Source organism: Telmatherina bonti (genome assembly GCF_933228915.1).
Source record: "Telmatherina bonti genome assembly, chromosome: 10".
NCBI classification, from domain to species: Eukaryota; Metazoa; Chordata; class Actinopteri; order Atheriniformes; family Telmatherinidae; genus Telmatherina; species Telmatherina bonti.
In genome coordinates, this window is record NC_136628.1 from 24841201 (window position 1) to 24857326 (window position 16126).

The following is a 16126-nucleotide window of genomic DNA, read 5'->3' on the forward strand; positions in this document are numbered from 1 at the left end:
GCTCTCCCAGTTGTTACGGACGGGGGGATCATACAATTGGGTACTGATGGGGGCACTGCCAAGCATAATGTGAAAGTTTTTATTACTAAGTCTACTACTAAGTCTAATGTAGTAAACAAAAAAACAAAAAAACAAAAACAAAAACAGATCCAACTATTGCTTTTTTCCCCCCATTTTTTCATTTTTTAAAAGTGGTTTATAAATATAAATGTGTGGTTTCAGGATCTTATAAAGGATTCTTACCCTGTACAATAAGCGTCACTGTGATTGAATCAAATTGGCTTTTGGTGCTGGACACTTCACATGAGTATTCTCCTGTATCTGTACGAGTCACTTTTGAGAATCTCAAATTACTGCCTCCATACAATGTTGCACGTGTCTGATACGACTCTGTGGAAGAGCTTTGCTGTTAGAAAAACAGACTCAAAATTGAGAAGACTTAACATCTCTATCAAAGCAGAACAACCCTCTCGATTTCATCTTTCAGAACAGAATATGTTATTTTCAATGCAACAAATGGTATTTGGGCAAACTTATAAAAAATGTTAAATTGGTTGCAAGCATAAAAACATTTAGGTATTTCCTGCTGATCTAACTTTAATTGTACAGTGCATTCATAAAAGAACATGTGCCAGAGTAAAAACAAGGAACTATATGGATAGCTGTATAAAAATGGTTGAGATATCTAGGAGTGCTTTAACAAAGAAATTTTTAAATAGTTAAATATTCAATATATGGGTAAAATCAATAAATTTCTTTCATTTACTTACCTGTTAGTTTCCCATCAAACACCACTAAGGACTGTGAGCCTTTCGTGTCTTTGAATTTCCACTCAACTCTGGCATCTGAACCAAAGTCTGCTGAATATGAGCAAGTCAGGTCCACCCCTAAAAGTACAGATTAAATAATCATGATCCACTGATCTACTTTAAAATTGAAGCATGCAGTAAACAGGAGTTAACAAAATGGTTTGTTCCCCATTTAATAAAAAAAAAAAAAAAAGGAAACACACTGAGTTGACACCAAAGGTGGCAATTCCTGGTCCAGAGAGTAAAAGTCCTGCCATGTTTTTGGATCTACCTGTACATTTAGAACAGATATTTTCACTAACAGACTTGATTACCTGGCAAATAAACTGCTCATTAAATTCAGCTTGTTTGATGACTGATCGGAACGGCTGCCGGACAGGACTTTTTAATTTCTGGATCAGGAATTGCCAACTCTAACACTGATGGGATAACAGCTCATTTGCATGGATGTCACTGATTTTTTAATGTGATCCAAGTTTACCGAAAATAAACTTTATAACTACTACAGTAACAAATTTATCATCTAAATTACACATCTTTAAATTTTCAGACTTTGCTGAACTGTTAAAAATGACATTTTACTTCTCCATTACAAAAAAAACAGAAGGGTGCATATCAGGTAGTTCCAGTTCATAGCAACTGTGATCATCTTTGATCAGAGAAATACTTCTTGATGGGCTTGAAAAAGCTATCTACGTTGCTATGTCTTCCTTCTTTCTATTTTTTTAGCAGTGGAAAGTTGTGATACTGAGGGTTACACAGAGCAAGGTTATATTATTATGTTATTCTCTCTTTTCTAGAACCAAACACAGGAAAGCTGTTTTCACAGTAAACACAAGGCAGTACTTTTTCAGACTGCAATGTGCAAGTACAAGCTCCGCTGAGACAGGTTTTAGTATTCCTATAGCCAGTCTATCACATCACAGCAAAATCTTAAGCCTTCTAATGGGACAATTTTACTTTTGTTTTAAAGGTCTAACTGGGACTTATTCTTATACTGGCTTCTTATCTCATTTCCAGGTAAAAACCGAAAAGACGAGCAGTAGATTATGGTAACAGTTCTAACTACAAAATCTGGTTATGTTGTCATTAATTTGAGAATTTAAAATATGCACTTAAAGCTAGGTTAACATGTTTACATGCATTTTTCAGAATCTACTCTTTCATTATGGTAAAGGCAAGAATGCGAAATAATGAGAAGTTTTCTATGAACCACATACTGAATTTAAGATCATAACTAAGATAAAACACAGTTATAGGTTCCCATTTCAGAGAGAAATGTCCCCTTCTCTGTTCTTTATAAATAACTGAGTTTTTTTATCCAATCTCCCTATCTTTAAATTTCTGTCATTGCAAGTAGCATTACATTATTTTGTTGTTTTGCAACATTTTATTAAGACTCACCATAATTCTCTTTCACACTCAAAATTTTCTTGCTTGTAGAGACAGTAAAGCTGCTTACACCTATACACACACACAAAAAAAAAACATATTACATTTAATACTGCACATAAAGATAGACACCAATCAGCCAAACTCACATTTCCAAATGGCGCTGAGCCCAAACTACCACATCATACTTGAACATCTAGATTCTCTGTAAGCTACATGCTAAAGAGTAGTAAGTCTGCCGCTCTGGAAAACAAAATAAATACATAAGAAAAGGAGAAAAAGAAGAAGGTGATATGACGCGATTAAAAACAACTACCCTGTAAACAAGAAAACTGGTTTATTCAGCATGAATTCGACATTCAGGTTAGTTTATTTGTATCAGTAGGTCAAATTTGTTTCGCAGTCACATATACACACAGTTTGGCAAACATGTTGTAGGGCAGAAGTAATATGAAACACACATTCCCAACGGTAGCATTAAGCTAAAAAAAAAAACAAAGGTTTAAGTTCAAAGTGCTCAAGATCACTAAAGTAAAGCATAAAAAAAGCATTAAAAGCAGCATAAAAGATGGGTGAGTTGCCATCTTTTAAAAACAAAAATGAGCATGTGGACAAACCCCAAGTTTTCAAAATACGAGCACAATGTTCTCCTTAAGCAGCATAGAAACTGAAGTTATGTGAATACTAACATGTAGAAAAGTCTCAGTTAAAAGATCACTGATCGCAGAAATATGAAAAAAAAATCTTGGCACAAAATAAAAATTTAAATACATGGAGTATAAAACTGCATCTGACATATAAAGTGACCGCTCTAATCGACTGTCATTTTTCAATAACATTTATTTGCCCAAAATGTGGCCACTTATGATGAAATTATGAGCAAGCTTGTTTTTGCCCTTTGAATGCAAACTGAAAATATTGTCAGAAACTGAAATTGTCTTTAGTACATTTTATATAGATATAGTGAATAATGTTAAAATGGATTAACATAAAAATAATCATAATATCAGACCTACAAACATGACAGAAACAGCAGAGAGTATTATGTAACTAAGACCTCTATCACCAATAAATAATGCAACTAATCATCTGATATAATCTGTTGGTGGAAGATCACAAACAAAACATTGAAGATTGAAAACCACACCCTCTGTCAGCACTCAGAAAAAGGGTGTGGTTTCAGAGTAGACGACAAAGAAAAAAAAGTGACTCATTCCTGGGTGATGAGCCAGAAAGCACCATTGAAACTGTCAGTATTTTCGGTGAAACTGGCTCTGTTCAGCCAGAGCGATGCTACTGCAAATACATTGACAGCTATGTGATTAATGCAGACAGTTATAGATTATTTGTGATAGTATATGTCTATTTAGTGAACCATTTTGCACTACACATGCACTGGAGTTACAGGATTACCAGCAACCCTGTCTATATCCTGACGTAATACATGGAAACCTCAGGAGCAAGTTTATTTTTAACTCTGTAAAATCACCCAAGTTTACAATAAAAACTCTAAATTCATTCACACTTTCCAACACTTGTTTTTTGTGTCAACACTGACGACAGTCCTCTAGAAGTTCAGCCATTACGTTAATGGCAGATGCAGCTGAGAGAATGAATCTGCTCTAAGTTTTGGTTTGACAGAAACTGAGATAAGCTTATTTGTGTCAAATGAAACAAGAGCTTTCTATGACTTCCTTGTTTGCATAATTGTGAGTTTCAGTGTAGGAATAGTATGCTTTTAAAGGAAAGAAGGCGGAGCCAGCTAAGCCATAGGGTAAAGCCTCGCGTGAATGTGTCCCAGAGTAATTTGCTGTACAAAACCCCATTTAGTAATCAAACCACACCGCAGGTGGGATGGCCTCCACCGATGGTGACCTAAACTTATGCAAGATTAAAATTCCTCTGGAAAATGTCTTTTTTATTATTTTATTTAAAAGCAGCAGGTTCTTGTGTTTTCAGAACTATTGATGGTTTATCAAAAATGTTTAATTGCTGACTAAATTAAGTTGAAGTTATATTGCTAGTTCACAGCAAGGCTTTAATGTCTATCGCATTACACAAAACTATAAATAAGAGATCATTCTAAAATGCTGCAAGTGAAGTTTATCCACCCACTGAAAGTAACTTTAAATAAATGTTATGGCAGATGGATTTATGAGTTCTTTGCAGGGTGAAAGGGCGATATCTGGGTCAGACTCAAAGAATATTAAATGAAAACTGAAGGACTTGTGATGTATAATGCCTAAGATTTTATGGACATCTGCCTTTAAATAGATAACATAAAAAATACTGCTGCAAATCCAGAACTTCAAGGGAATAAACACAACCAAAACTATGCCATATGATGTATTGGTATTGGGGAATATTTCAAAAACAAGAAAACGATGTAGTATTCATATACATTTTACTTTACATAGTGAGAAGTAAATAGATATCTGAAGCCAACTTTTTAATCACAGTTCATTGCTATATTTTGAAGCAAATTAACACATTTCTAAATGGCACTTATATGACATCTAAAAATTTGAATTGCTTTCTCAAAAGAGTAGAAAAAATAATTAAAAAACTGATTGTGGTCTAAATCTGAGCTTCTGGTTTGTAAAAGAGACAATTATTTGGGATTAGTGACATTTTCTGACTAGAATGGATTATAAAACACTAGACAAAACAGGAACCTGTTCTTTCCACCTGGGCTACAGTGATGTTGTGTTGGCGGTAGGCCTACATCTACTTCTTTCTGCACTAACTTACCAAACAGCCGATCAGAACAAACAGAAAAGGCCAAAGTTCCAACACCAGACCCGAAACTCAACTTTGAATGTCCCTATATCCACCACCGTTTGCCTTCCAGCGGCTACACATAGCTTTTCATTACTTTTTTACTTTACGAGATACATATTATTTAACAGCTGACTAAACTTAAAAAATAGTAGAAAAAGGCCGCAGGCGCTCACCTTTCGCAGCGCATAAGAACAAAAGCGTCGAAACGAACGCCCTCATGTCGGTTCTCTGCTCCGGATTTCTGACAAAAAGTTCTTCCTTTTAAACTCTTGTCCTTTTAAAAAAATGAAGAAAAAAAAAACTTAAAAATTTTTTCACACTCCTTTAGTAAATTTAAACAAAAGTTCCTCTCTGCTTTCTTCTGTTTCTTTCGACAGCGTTGCCAGCTGCCAGAACTATGAACTCGCACCTGAGAAGACTCCGACCAGGTATCAACAAGCACGATCACTTCCGGTAATAAGATCCTCTCAGGTGGCGCCGTGATGACAGAGTGGAAAAACAGGTTAGAGTGGATGAAACCTGATTAGAAAACACACATTTACGACAACAGAAACAGCTGAAGTTGGTGGTCAGTTGTTAACCAGCCTGTATCCTGTTGGAATCGTGTTGCTTTAAGTGTTCTCCCGCACAAGTTTTTATGTTTGTGTGTTTAATATGTGTGACTTCCTTCCTCATTGTTCTAGTCGTGTCCGACATAATGGACAATGAAAGGACCACGAACCATGATTTCAAAAGCTTTGGAGACCCTTAAAATCATTTCCTCAAGGCAGTTGTGAATAATAGATAAATAAATGAACAACATAAGTCATAAGAATGAAATCTCTCTCTCTCTCTCTCTCTCTCTCTCTCTCTCTCTCTCTTTATATATATATATATATATATATATATATATATATATATATATATATATACATACACACATACACACACACACACACATGCCTATGAATGCCATTGAGGCCACCCATGAAGGCTATTAAACTAGTGAACTGGATGTTGCAGAACTCGAATGAACGACACTGAGGATTATCTAAACTCGTGACTGGGTAACAGATGACTCAGGTTTGAGTATACTGGATGGATTTTCATGATATGCCTCACAAGCATTTATCATGGTGGTTTAGTTTATTCTGCAGAATGACATCTACAAGGTTACGATCTCCAAGAAAAACTTTCTTGCTTTTATTAAAATGACCACAGAATTTTTTACCACTTTGCATCCGACCTTTTCAAATGAGCTTGCGCTCAGAGTAGATCCGAGCAATACTGGATCGTGTTCACACACAACATGACCTGTATTTGTGGACTGAACAAGGAGCTGTGTTCACTGACAAGAATTTTTAGTGTTTTTAGTGTTAGAGAGCCAATGCCGTGTGTTCCTATAGATAATCATGCTCGATTTTAATACAGTGGCATCTCAAGGGCAGAAGATCATCAGTATGCTGTTTTGACCTTTGACCCTATCTCATGTCCCAGATTCCTCTTGATTCTCTGAATTAAAGTATTTACAATTTTACACAGGGGAACATTTTTCTGATAATTTACATCTTTGTCACAGACTGGTAAATCTCTGCCCATCATTGCTTCTCCAAAATATTCCTTTTATGCCCAGTCATGTCACTGATCTGCTGGCATTTAACCTGATTAGTTGTGAAATGCTTAACCACTTGTGTCAATTGCTTTTCCAGCCTTTTTTAGATTTGTTGCAGCAATCGAATAAAAAATGTGTTGACATTCATTTTTAAACATCCATGCCATGTCTTACTTTCAAAATCTGATATGTGTATTTACCACTGGAAATAAAATATGGAATATATGGGATTTGCAAATCATTGCATTCTGTTTTTATTTCTATTCCATACAGTGTCTTATTTGGAGTTGGAGTTGTATTGTGGGTCTAATTTTGTAAAGTTAAACAAAATCGTTTCGGCTTTGGGTTTGTTTTTCACTGTTTGGTCTGAAATCCCCTCTCACTAGCGAATATACTGCATTGTGCAATTTTTTATAGGACATGTTGCAATATATCCTCCATATATGCTAATAGTGGTGCAATTTTTACCACCATTAAATATATACTGGTACAATTTGCAAAGAGTATTTCTATTGCAGCTATAGTTTAGTCTAATCAATATCAGGGTAATAGAAGTATTCAGGTTATTTATTGATTGGAAACAAATGTTTTAGCCTTGATGTGCAAGCTAAAGGATACTTTCACAAAGAAAAGACTGTCATGCCTAAAATGTCTATTTAGCTGCTTTTGGCCCAAAGACATAACTATAATTAACATAAGTTCATTGCACTTTAAAACACACTAAAATTTGACCCAGGTCACATCATCAACAGTATTTTCATGGTAATTTGTACCGATTCCAGCGTTCATGCAGAAACACACTAACTTTAATAGTTGTGAGTGAATTTAATAAGCAAATTCTTCCTTGTTTATGCCGTTTCAGTTTTATTATAATCATACAGTACATAGTACAGTAGTATTTATCAGTGCATTTTTATGATTGTGCTTTTGCTACATACCACCAACTCAGCTATATACATGAGTGAAAATAACTGACAATATAAGAGAAAACAATGTACCTTATAAAGCATATTCAGTCCTAATTTCTAAATGGAATCATCCCTGACTAAACTCGTCGCTTCAAAGGTGCACTCAACAAGCCTTGGCCATAAATGGATGTCCCAGGCACAAGTGAAAGGCAAAATAAGTACTGAGATTTGGTTTTTCTTTGTTAAGACAGTCATCAGATGAGATCAGGATAGCAGAGATACTTTATTGCTCATGCATGCATTTGCGCTGTCAAAAACCTTTGAAGTTCAGGTTCCAATACTGTTTGTAGGGTTTGTAGCCCTATCCATTTCTTATTGACAAACGCAACACCATCTTCCATCGGTGGACCTGTGTGGTCCAAGGTCACTATGATCTACCCTTATTATTTGACAGGCAGCCAAGAAGACACACAGGGGACAGATTTCAGTCAGGCAAAATAGATTGCTTTCCTTAAAGAGTGATGAAACTCAGCAATAATTCACACTGCAGAGTGCAACGTTGCATAACTTTGATCAGGAAGATTTTCAGTTATTATATGGCATAGCAAAAGCAGTTTTCATACTGTAAATTCTGCTCAACAGCCTCATAGATATAAATGATCTTGTTAACAGTACCGGAGACCAAAGCATGTTATCTTTCATAGCATTGACTACAGTTGCTTAAACTGATTGGAGATAATAAATATGACAGAATAGAGATTTAGAGGTAAGTCATATTCATGCTTTTTACCTGTTAGTCTGTCAGAAATTGATCTGGATTTGTCCTGTTTGCTCAAAGAGCTGCTTATATTTGAGTACTATAGAGTACAAAGAGTATGCAGCAGTATCTGTGCTTAGTGTTATATGCATAATGCAGAATATGCAGCCCTGTGACATAACAAATATATATATATATTAAACGTACATTCATTTTAACTTATTGCACTTTGTGCATACACACAACTTGAGGAGAGTCTACTGTCAGTCCCCGGATAATTATGGAAGCAGTGTTAACATGTGTGGCTGTTTGTATCACAGCCAGTGAAATTCCAGCAGCATAGGAAGTGTCATCAAGGTCAACAGTAGGCCACTGCAGCTTTGTAATAGGAAACTCCATGCTGAGCAGGGAAGGAGGAGCTCTGCAATAAGAAAAATAATCCACATTCAGAAGGAGGATGTCGTATTTTCACTTGTAAAATGACAGGATGTGCTACAGCAGGCAATGGCCATGCGGATGTGTATCTTACTTTTCTCAACCACTGAAGTTTTGGATACCATAGCTGAGTCAGGTTGTTTGATGTTGCAGGTGAAGTTGGACTTGCCATTGGGCAGGTTTCTAAACAGCAGGCGGCAGTTGTTGCCTGGAAAAAGGCGGACTTTGGCACGGTTTTTGAAGGGGGCGTGCTGTTCCTCCTCTGGGAAGGTGGTGTCAAAGAGCCTTTCGCCCTGAGTGTACTTGCAAAAGACTTCAGATGACTCACCAGGAAGTGCATATTTGCAGTCCATTCTGAGGTCGTTCTCATTGACAGAGCAATAGAACAACTGAACAATCTTCTGAGCTGATGCAAATCCTGTTTTTGGTATAAAAAAAAAAAAAAGGCTATTTATCAAATCAATACAATTGAAGAAACTTTTGTAGTTTAGGACAGCATGCATGTTTTTAGAAAAATGTGCTCTATTTGTATTATGTGGATTGTCTTACCAAAGCATAATATTGCAATTAGGAGGAGCATTCTCTCAATTTTCCTAAAAAAAAAAAAAAAATTTGATTAAATATGGTCAGATCAAGCTGGTTATTTAAGATCAGAAACAAGCAGCCATCATATTCATGTGTCTCTACATTACTGAAGTTCCAAACAACCAAAGCTGACTCTACTGTAAGAATTAGGGTCAGATTTCAGAGACACGAATATCCCGTTTCTGCAGCTCTCATCCAACCCATGGGAAAGTATCACAACACTGGAGAACTGATTCCAATACAGCCTCACTCTTTACACTGCAAAGGCATGAACTGCAAACTTCTCTGGTCAGTTGCCAACATTGACGCATTTATTTGACTAACCTCACTAGAGGATGCAGGCTGATTATCTTCCCATTGGTCAAGAACATACAATAAAGTAGCTCAGTAATATTTAGTTTGGTTCACAGAAATCCTTCGGATTAGAATATTTATCCTTGTGCAATTTGGAAGCAAATAGCTCACCCAGAATCACAGCATGAAAGAAGGCTAGTCTGCATTGTGCAATTCAATATTTTGCATAGCTGAGATTGATATGGTTGGATATGAATCATTCTCACCTCCTCTGATGCATTTTGAGTCCTCCTCAGTTCTCTGCAGTGGGATGCCGGGGGTAGATACAGTAGAGGTCGGCTAATGGAAGAAACAGAGGAGAGAGGGAGGAGGACAAAAAGAGGGAGGGGAGGGGGGAGAAAATGCTGCTCCATTGGACTTTGGGGACATTTTTCAGTACTGTATGAGGTTTTACATTGATTTTCTCCCACTGTTTTACCACAGCACACAGGATTGTGTGTCAATACACAAACCTCTGTATTCATTTAGTCAGTTTTTGAAAAGACAAAGATGATTGTTTTGAGCAGGCTTCAATGAACTGGGACAACTCAGCAGCTGTTTACCAGTTCAATGCAAGAATAACATGTCAGCAGTTTCTCAGTAAGTTTTACCAACAGTGATATATATTTATTGATATCTTTTATGATATTTTTATTGAGTTTTAGTCGTAACAATCAGATGCATAATTTAAAGTATGACATCGTCTTAACCAAAATGAAGCGTCATTAAAAGATACAAAATTATAACTAATATATACTGAAGACATACACAATTTCCAAAACAATCCAGACACATGCAATTTATTAAAAGTAAAAACTGCAAAAAGAGCAACAACCTGACCAGCATGACCAAACAGAGCAAAATAATAAACAAAATAAGACGTTAATCATTAAATAAGACACATAGGGGTCCTAAACAACTATAATGCAATAACCAATACACAACCAAAAATGTGCCATAAAATAATTGTATTTGTGTGCTGTGATTTCACAGGATAAAAATAAACTGTAACAACATATTAAAACCAGTTTATAACTAATTGGTTTGCTTTTTGTATCTTTTTGCATCTCAAGTTTCCCACTGGGACGCTTGAACTCTTGCTTGGTATTCAGGGTGCCTCTTGTTACACAATGCACACATGATAAAAAGAAACAGAATCATTACAAATAAATTTTCTTTTTGAATTTTCCTTAATATTGTGCTTATAACTGTATCATTAATAATTAATATCAGTGAAATGTGAACACTTGGAAAAGCAATCATTGACCAAACAGCTAAACGACATTGCCTGCAATTACGCTAATGCACAAAATGCTATTGCATCACAGTAACTCACAATGCTAACAGCAGCCCACCAAAATATTCCCTGACTGAACATTCAGTGAAGAGCTGCAGACATTTCCACTGAGCCAAACCCACAGTGTCCTCAGTATCTCCTTCACATTGCTCATCCGTTTCGTCAAGGTCCTTCCCGGACAGCTGCTGAACAGCTGCCACACTGAAGCAGTCTTCCAGGACAGATATAAGTCTTGCAGAGGTCTGTGAGCAACATAATGACAGAAGATACTTTCCACCCTACCCAGAGTTTTATTTGAAACTTTATTTCCTTCTAAATTTGTCTTCTTTTCTGTTTTGAATATAAATAGCTGAGAAAGCAGGTTGTAGTGATCCCTGCCAAAAGTATTCATTAGAGATTCTGTGGCTGTGATCCCTGCTGCTCTGCTCCTCTGCTGGATGTTGCTGCTGAGACACTGCAGATGAAACACGAGCCATCGCCTATTCTTCTCCAGGCATGTACATTACACTTCTCTGTGGTTTTGCTTCTATATAACACTGCCTGATGTTTATTTCATTTTACACCTGCAGAACAGGACTGGTAGAACTAATGCATGTGGGGAATGGATCTCAGATCATACAGGCTGCTTTCACCAGTAAACTGTTAGAGCATTTGACTCATTTAGATGCTAAAATCTGAATGAAAACTACAACAGAAGCAGCATTGTTCTTATTTGTAAAACAACAAAAAGAAAGGATGCATGTTCTATTCTGAGGTAAATTACAGCAGAGAGTTGGTTGCTGTTTGCGGTGTTGGGATTTACACAGCTTTACAGAGATTGTCTGCAAATATATGGTCTGACTTTTTTTTTTCCAAACAAATCTCATAAATGATTATCCAGTGTTCTAAGTAAAGAATGGAGCTTTATCAAAATCTGCTCTCCCGATAATATTTTTTCAACTGCATCGCTGCAGTAACAGCAGAGATCTCTGTGGACCTCAGAAAGAGTTATTGATGATCAACAAGATTTTTTTTTTTAATTGCCCCTAAAGAGTTTAGACACCACCAATCCACCACAGGGCTTACTTGTTTTATGAATTGAATTCAAACACAAAGATCACAGTGTTTGCACTGTCCGGACATTCATAGAAGAACTAAAGGCCTCCCTGACACTGACTGATGGTAATGTCTATGAGTCCAACCATCAGGAGGACACTGAAGGTGCAAGTGAAAGCCACTGCTCCTTAAAATGAACATGACACAGATGATATTCTTTTGGCTTCGTCAGGCTGTCGTCACTGGAGCTTTCACAGCCAAATGTGAAGCGGTTGGGCTGTGAATCAGCACCCCAAACCCAAGACCATGGTCCTCAGCTGGAAAAGGGTTAAATTAAGGCCAGGAATTAGATCCTACCCCCAAGTGGAGGATTTCAAGTATCTCAGAGTTTTGTTCATGAGCAAAGACAGGATAGAGAGGGAGATCAACAGACACATAGGTGCAGTGTCTGCAGTGCTGCGGAGTCTGCATTGACCTATTGTGGTGAAGAAAGAGCCGAGGCAAAAAGCAAAGCTCCTGACCTATGTTACAACCCCAGATGGCGTTTGTCCAGGGAAACAAGAGGTGGCAACAATAATAGCATGAAACCAGGGAATATACAAATAGGAAGGCTTCATTTTGGACCCACTGGCCCTTACAGGGCATCAGGAGCCACAGGCATTTGTCAAAGAGTTAACACAAAAGCCAACCAAACCAAACTACAAAAAGCATAAACCAAAGCTGGCACCAACCAAGCACCAATCACAAAAAGGTTCACTAAATACAATAGTTCAAACATTCATTCATTTTCCTAACCGTTTAATCCAATTCAGGGTCACGGGGAAGCTGAAGCCTATCCCAGCAGTCAACCCCTCACACTCACTCCTAGGGGCAATTTAGAGTAACCAATTAAACATGCATCTATATGCATGTCTTTGGATGGTGGGAGGAAGCTGGAGTATCAAGAGAGAACCCACTTATGCACAGGGAGAACATGCAAACTCCACACAGAAAGGCCACTAACCAAACCTTGCCCCAGCCAAGGATTGAACCAGTGACCTTAATACTGTGAGGCCACAGTGCTAACCACCATGCCACCATTCAGCCTGTGTAGTCTAAACAACAAACAGTCAAAACTCATTCACCGGCAGTAATGAGTAGCAAGTTGTGACACCAAGACTCAACCAAACACAGCTGCCCCGAATGAAAAATGTTGACAGCCTTTATTCTGGTGCTCAGCAGAGGTCCAGCCAATCACAAGTAGGTATGAGTGTGGGTGACCAATCAGCAACCAGCACATCAGTCTAAGGGCAGCGCCAATGAGAACACCAGGTGTAGCCAGTCTCCCATGTAATGATGAGATGAGTGGGGATGAGACAGATGACAGGCCATGGACCATAACAACCTACCAGTCAATTTACACTCCTTCACTCATCTATGGGCACGAGTTGTACTGACTGAAAGAATAAAACCCACAGGGTTTCATCAGCAGGGTGGCTGTGAGAAGCTCAGTCAACTGTGAGGGGCTAAGAGTAGAGTGGTATTGGGAGGAGTAAGATGAGCTGGCTCAGGCATCTGGTCAGGATACGCCCTGGATGCCTTCCTGACCAGACCTGGATAAGCGTCAAGAAAATGGATGGATGGATGGATATTTGTTACAATGCAGTGCTGTGATTTGTTAACAGCATCTTGACATTCCTATAGCTGTTACATTTGTACTCGTCATTTCCCAAAACTTGTCACAGATGCTTCACTTTGAGTGTGAGTTTGTTCACCCATCCTCCAAATTCCCCAGGTGTCAGTCTGATAGTATGATGCAACTGTGGCAAGCAAGCCTAATACACAAAGACACAATCCCTAAACAAGCAGCTCCCAAAGAATCTATTGCATCAGTTTCCAGACTTTCCAGGAGGCAGATGCACTGAAAGTCACTCCCTGACCAGTTCGAGCTGCTTAAGCAGCTTTAGGAGGGCCTACTTAATAATGACCACGTGGTCATGATGTTATAATATACTAAATGAAGACTCAGAATTAAAAACACACACACACACTGACAGATCCACCTGCTAAATGATTACCAAATCATGACCAATTTGCATGCTGGTTACCATTTACTATTTTAACTTCATGGATGTTTTTTAGTCACTTGTTTTATTGCTAGCTTCACTAAAAGAATTAAAAGTAGTATTTTATTTTTTTTTGTCAGTAGTACTTTACTTTTTGTGAGTTCACTATCTCTCACTGAGAAGTCCCCCCCCTCAAAACTCAACACTGTAACATTAAATCATAAACAATGAATATCTTTAAGCATTACGTTTTGTGGGTTGTTCATCATTCTACCTACTCCACCAGATGTCACCAAGGCATTGGTTGCTGCTGACTGCATTTTTTTTTTTTTTTACTCCTAAGTGGCGCTTCCAGTTATTGTCCTGCAGAGGGAACTCTTGTTTTGCACCAATATCACCAATATCACCCCCCCCCCCCCCCCCCCCCCCCCAAAAAAAAAATCTAAGTATCAGGATAGTGATAACCCTGTTGAAGTACGTGAAAAGTTAAATAAGCTACACAACCAGTTTGAACTCCCTAAAAACTTCCCATTTTTCTACACATATGTTGATCCACACATAAAAGTTAAAACTTGATCAATGTGATCTCGCTGTTGTCGCTTTATTTTATATAGTCATCTTAGAAAACAGTCAGTTCAATGTGTAGTATCTTTGTGTTGCACTCCAGGTATGTGTGCCTGTGTGTTTAAGTGAGGGCGTCCTGATCAGAGCAATAACTGCATCCTCAGTCAGTCTGCGCTGCTGATGTTGCTGATCCTGCACCGCACGCAGGCGCAGCAAAACGCAGGGGACAGAGACTAGATTTCAGGTAAGACTGACTGCTCTGTCCGTGGACTAAACATATCGTATTATAAAGCCTTTGCATGTAAAACCATGTGTGCATGGCTGTTGGTTTGTTCCACCTGCAGACGACAAACGCAGCGCTTGGAGAGCGGTGGTTTGCTGCAGTGTAATGACACCGCAAGGGCGTAGTCTGGGTTTGCAGGTGGACCCGCAAACCCAGGCCCGCTTTCACTGCGCTAGTACATCCAGTAGGTCGACACTAGACACGGACTGCATGCTACTTTAGGCTCCGTGGACTGTCGTTATGGTCCCTAGAGGGTTTGCAGTATTTATGTTAACTTTCTCATGATCTGTCCCATGTTGAACTTTGTTAGTCGACAGCCTGGGGTGAAGGTCTGACCGTCGCCATGGAGCTGCATCTCCCGGTTGCGGTTTGTCTCCTCTTTGGCAGAATAATGATGACGCATCAAACTCACAGTATGTCCATATTTTTATGTACAGCTTATGTTCTAAGGTTAGTCATCTCATAGAAAATAGGTTGCCACTTAAAACTGCTTTGTCTCACTCAGTTAGATGCGGATCATTACATTTAAGGCTTCAGAAATCTGTCATTTCACTCTGCACACCTGAGATGTAGTGAAGATTGTGCAGCCATAGCATCTACAATGCTGCAAACGTGTCATTGCTCAGTTTCACCACTAAGATCAGTGAAGTTTCATGAACATTATGCAATCCACACAGAGAAATAATAATAACACAGACGTAAAGAAAAGAAAGGATACCCTATTTCTCTTTTGGGTGTTTTTCCCTTCTAAATATGATATTTTTAAAAAAAATTCTTTTATTCTGACCATGTTTGACAGGTAAGTGGTTTCAGATTAACAAAAACCCATAATATGTCATGTTTTTATATAGTAAAAATTAAGCCAGAATGCAGAGGTAGTCTGTGAAACTTACTTCTGTTGGAATTAAGACAGCAGACAGCAGCCAGATGATGCTAATCAAATACATTTGATTAACTCAACAACAGCAGGTGGGAGCACCTCTGTAAAAGCAGATGTTTAGGCAGTTTATTAGTCTGGAGCATGGGAAGTTAAAGTCAGCCCTGCAGGTTTTCATTGTATCACTGTTTCACCACATGTGGCTTCCATTAGATGGATCCAACAGCCTATGAAGTTCTGCACAATGAGTGATTATAGTTTGAGTCAAGTGTGTTGGAACAGGGATACATGGAAAACCTGCAGGATTGTGCCCCTTGAGGACCGGAGCTGGGCACCCCTAGTCTGGAGCATTCAGTTGTGTTTAAACAATACCAATAAGGAATGACATTCGTAATGATCTTAGAGGAGGGACTATTAATGTTCATCATATTTTT

General features: G+C 38.1%; 1 protein-coding gene across 1 annotated transcript in view; it reads right to left on the reverse strand.

Moving 5' to 3' along the window:
* f11r.1 (F11 receptor, tandem duplicate 1) overlaps positions 1-5562 on the reverse strand; it is a gene marked incomplete at its 3' end in the record, with an annotated part of 10523 nt that extends 4961 nt beyond the window's left edge. Inside the window, exons 1-6 of the mRNA XM_079247420.1 lie at positions 5392-5562; positions 5156-5256; positions 2214-2273; positions 771-887; positions 244-390; positions 1-55 (exon numbers count right to left, since the gene is read on the reverse strand). The exon at positions 1-55 is cut by the window's left edge and continues 148 nt beyond it. Coding sequence (XP_079103546.1) covers positions 1-55; positions 244-390; positions 771-887; positions 2214-2273; positions 5156-5201 — 425 coding nt within the window. The 5' untranslated portion in view covers positions 5202-5256; positions 5392-5562. The remainder of the gene's footprint in view (positions 56-243; positions 391-770; positions 888-2213; positions 2274-5155; positions 5257-5391) is intronic.
* Positions 5563-16126: the final 10564 nt, after the last annotated feature.